This window comes from Lipotes vexillifer, unplaced genomic scaffold, assembly GCF_000442215.2.
Source record: "Lipotes vexillifer unplaced genomic scaffold, Lipotes_vexillifer_v1.1 scaffold611, whole genome shotgun sequence".
NCBI classification, from domain to species: domain Eukaryota; kingdom Metazoa; phylum Chordata; class Mammalia; order Artiodactyla; family Lipotidae; genus Lipotes; species Lipotes vexillifer.
The window spans coordinates 1,117,393-1,120,780 of record NW_006785619.1 but is presented as its reverse complement, the minus strand read 5'-3'; the positions used below and the strand labels follow the sequence as shown (position 1 = coordinate 1,120,780).

At 52.5% G+C, this 3,388-nt stretch overlaps 1 protein-coding gene across 1 annotated transcript in view; it reads right to left on the bottom strand.

Moving 5' to 3' along the window:
• DNAH2 (dynein axonemal heavy chain 2) overlaps nucleotides 1-3,388 on the bottom strand; it is a 93,527-nt gene that overhangs the window by 27,071 nt on the left and 63,068 nt on the right. The window contains exons 48-53 of the mRNA XM_007457796.1: nucleotides 3,057-3,281; nucleotides 1,749-1,853; nucleotides 829-1,017; nucleotides 544-629; nucleotides 285-415; nucleotides 2-127 (exon numbers count right to left, since the gene is read on the bottom strand). Of these exons, the coding sequence (XP_007457858.1) occupies nucleotides 2-127; nucleotides 285-415; nucleotides 544-629; nucleotides 829-1,017; nucleotides 1,749-1,853; nucleotides 3,057-3,281 (862 nt within the window). The remainder of the gene's footprint in view (nucleotide 1; nucleotides 128-284; nucleotides 416-543; nucleotides 630-828; nucleotides 1,018-1,748; nucleotides 1,854-3,056; nucleotides 3,282-3,388) is intronic.

Sequence of the window (3,388 nt, the reverse complement as noted above, 5' to 3'; positions counted from 1 at the left end):
AGCACCAGCTGCATTGGCACGACGGCGGGTGACAGGTTGTACTCATTTAGCGCCGTCTCCATGGCTGTCCTCAGGACCGTCAGATCCGTCAGGTCTTCATACACCTTGGGCTCCCGCAGGAAGTCCCCTGGGTCATGGGAAGAGGGGGGCAGATCTCAAATGCCTGGTCCTCCCCAGGCTTCCCCAAAGGGCCCTACGCATCCATGGTACTTGGTGCCCTGCCTCCCCTTCTAACCCATCTCCTAAGAGTCTCCAGCCTAGAGGGGCCACAGCTCCCAGCTCACCAAAGATGGGAGAACGTTTGTTGGGACAAAGGTTATGAAATGTGAGGTCAAAGAAGGAGCCGAGTTTGTCACTTATGATGCCCACGAAGGCTTCCAGGTCTGCCGTGTCAACTAGTCGGTCAGAGAAGACTCTGTTGGGAGGGAGCTGGGGTGAGATCTGGGAATGAAGAGGAGCGTGGTCTTGGGGAAGGGACAGGCGGGTGGGGGGTGGAGGCTTGGGCTTGGGAAGGCCTGGATCTGGCAGGCACAGCTACCTCACCTGAAACATTCATGGATCCAGAGTCGTGTGATGCTGGACTTGGTATCGTGAAAGTCCTTGCTGGCTCTCAGCATGCCCTGGAACACCTAGGGAAGGGGCGTGGCTAGTGGGATGGAGGGAGGGAAGAGAGTCCCTCCAGAAGTTCTAGAGAAAGCAGCATTCCCAGATGGGGGTGGTTTGGGGTGTGTGGGATGCTCCTGAACTCCAAGGCTTACTTTGAGGAGAGGAGAATGCCTCCAAGGAGGCTGTGCTGGGCCAAAGGGGCAAGGTCTGACAGAGTTTCACCTTGGAGATGTCTCGAAGGTTGAAGAGGTAGTGGATCTTGGCAGGCGTGGGCAGGAAGCGCTGTACCACAGTGTTGTACACATCCAAGGTGGCCTTGGTCACCACATTCCCAGTGGGCTTCACCTCTTCCTCAAAGTCCTGGAGCTTCTGATTGATCATGGTGCCGAATATCCGGATGATCTGGGACTCCTAGAAACAGGCTCTCAGACTCAACATTGCAGGCTCATGACCTTTCACCCAAGGCGGGGACTAGGGTCAGGGGAGAAAAGCACTTGTCTTGGGGGCAGAATTTAAGGGGGGCACAGAAATCAAGAGAAATAATGCTTTAGTGTAGTATTTAAAAATCAAGATTAATGCAAACTGTCCACGATGAACAAATACGAACATTTTAAATAGACGGGATCCATGTTGCTGGTTTTTCCTTTTGCCTCAGGCTCTCGTGAGGCTCAGCACGGTACTATACTGATCTTGTACTTATTTAAAATTTTGGTGTCTTGTTCATTGTGAATTTTTGGCATTAATTTTTTTTAACGTTGCATGACAATATTATTTATCTTCACTTCTGAGGGCTTCGGGTGCCCCTGAGTGCCTCCCTCGCCTCACCCTAGCCCTGGGCCGCTCCCACCTCTCTGCTTTGGAGGCTCTACCTTCCTTGTCTGTTTGGTCCCCACTATCTGCCCACTGGGACTGTTAGGCTTCACATGCCAGAGCCAGGCTACACTTTTACCCTGCAGCTCTCCTAGCTCAGCAGAAGCAAGGCTCCTGCAGAGAGCGGTCTCCCCTCCACGTGTCATAGCGCCCTGAATGCAACTCAGCCCTGGGGGTCCTTGGGCCCCTCTGTGATCTGCCCCATCGTTCTCTGAGCCACAGATGGCTTTGCCTTCTACAGTCCCCTCCCCCAGCCCTCAGGATGCCCTCACCGTAGGGAAGGTCATGTTGATGATGTTGAAGCGACTCTGCAGCCTTGGGGAGATGACGGTCCGTCCACCCCCAGAAGGGCCCATGGCAGCCATCAAGAACATGTCCTAGAGAGCAAAGACCAGATGGGGTGCGGGGTGGGGTGGTGGTGGTGGAGAGAGGTGAGAGGACGGGAAGAGAGGGAGCATGGAAATAGGGAGGATGTGAGAGGAGCCATGAGGAAGAGAGGAGATGGAGGGACAAACGGGAAGAGGGAAGACAGGGACAGAAAGAGCAGGAAGAAACACGGGGTAGTAGGGGCGGGGAAAGGCGAGGGGAAGGAAGGGATTTGGGACACTTTTACAGAACTACTAAAGTAATGTATTTGTTCTTATTTCATCATTATAATCCATGTTCCCAAATTGGAAAATAGAACTAAGTTAAAAAAACAACATTTGGGGCTTCCCTGGTGGCGCAGTGGTTGAGAGTCCGCCTGCCGATGCGGGGGACGCAGGTTCGTGCCCCAGCCCACGGGGATCCCGCATGCCGCGGAGCGGCTGGGCCCCTGAGCCATGGCCGCTGGGCCTGCGCGTCCGGAGCCTGTGCTCCGCAATGGGAGAGGCCACAACAGTGAGAGGCCCGCGTACCGCAAAAAAAAAAAGAAAAAAAACATTTGATTACATCTTCTAGACTTTCTCTTCTTTTCTATTATATATATATATACATATATATATATATATGTATATATATATATATACATACATGTATCTGTGTATGTATGTGCACGTTTTTTCTCAGAAACATATGAATATATTATTAGGTGAGTTTTGGACTCCAAGGGCCAGATAGATGAGTGCCCCAGATATCAGGCTGGAATGGCTGCCCATTGATTCAGGAAAAAGAAACAAGACGTTCAGAATCCCATGGGAGAAAAGCCAGGACTGAAGGGAGATGCCTGGATTCTGGGTGGGGAGCGGAGGTGGTTACTGAAACAGTGGGAGGTGGAGAGGCCTGGAGACAGGGTTATGGGCAGCTCTGGATGGCATCAGCGTTGCCATGGGAGCAAGGTATAAGAGGCCTGGGAAAGGAGTGGAAGTTGGAGGACAGGCTCCCTTGGTCACGAAGCACAGGACAGTCAGTGAGGAGGAGGGTTACTAACAGGAATTGATAACCTAGGAGCCAGATGTCTGGGTCCTGAGAAAGGCAGGACACTCCTGTGTGGGGAGGAACATAGGCTTACGGGATTCTATCCTGGGGTCCCAGAGGAGCGGGGACTGAACCCATCATGGGCGGGAATGGAGGCCTGAAGAACAAATTTTCGGGATGCTTACTCGAATGTACTTGATGGTCTGCTTCGTTCGATCATACCAGAAGCCATAGTCAATCCAGAGGCGAATCAGCTCCAGGGGGGGCTGGGACCCAAACGTGTCCTTAGCTGGCATATTTAGGTCATCCATGAAGGTGATCATGCTTTTGCCTCCAAATGGCACATAGACACCCTTGGTTCGCTTCTCCACCCTGCTCTCAATGATGCTCTGCACATTATTGGATGTGGTCTGGTGAAAAAGGCACAGAATGAATGCTTGGGTCCCCCAGGAGAAATACTGGGTTAGAGAGGAGTGTCGACCAGGCACTTGGATCCCAAGGGGGAGCAGAGGCAGGG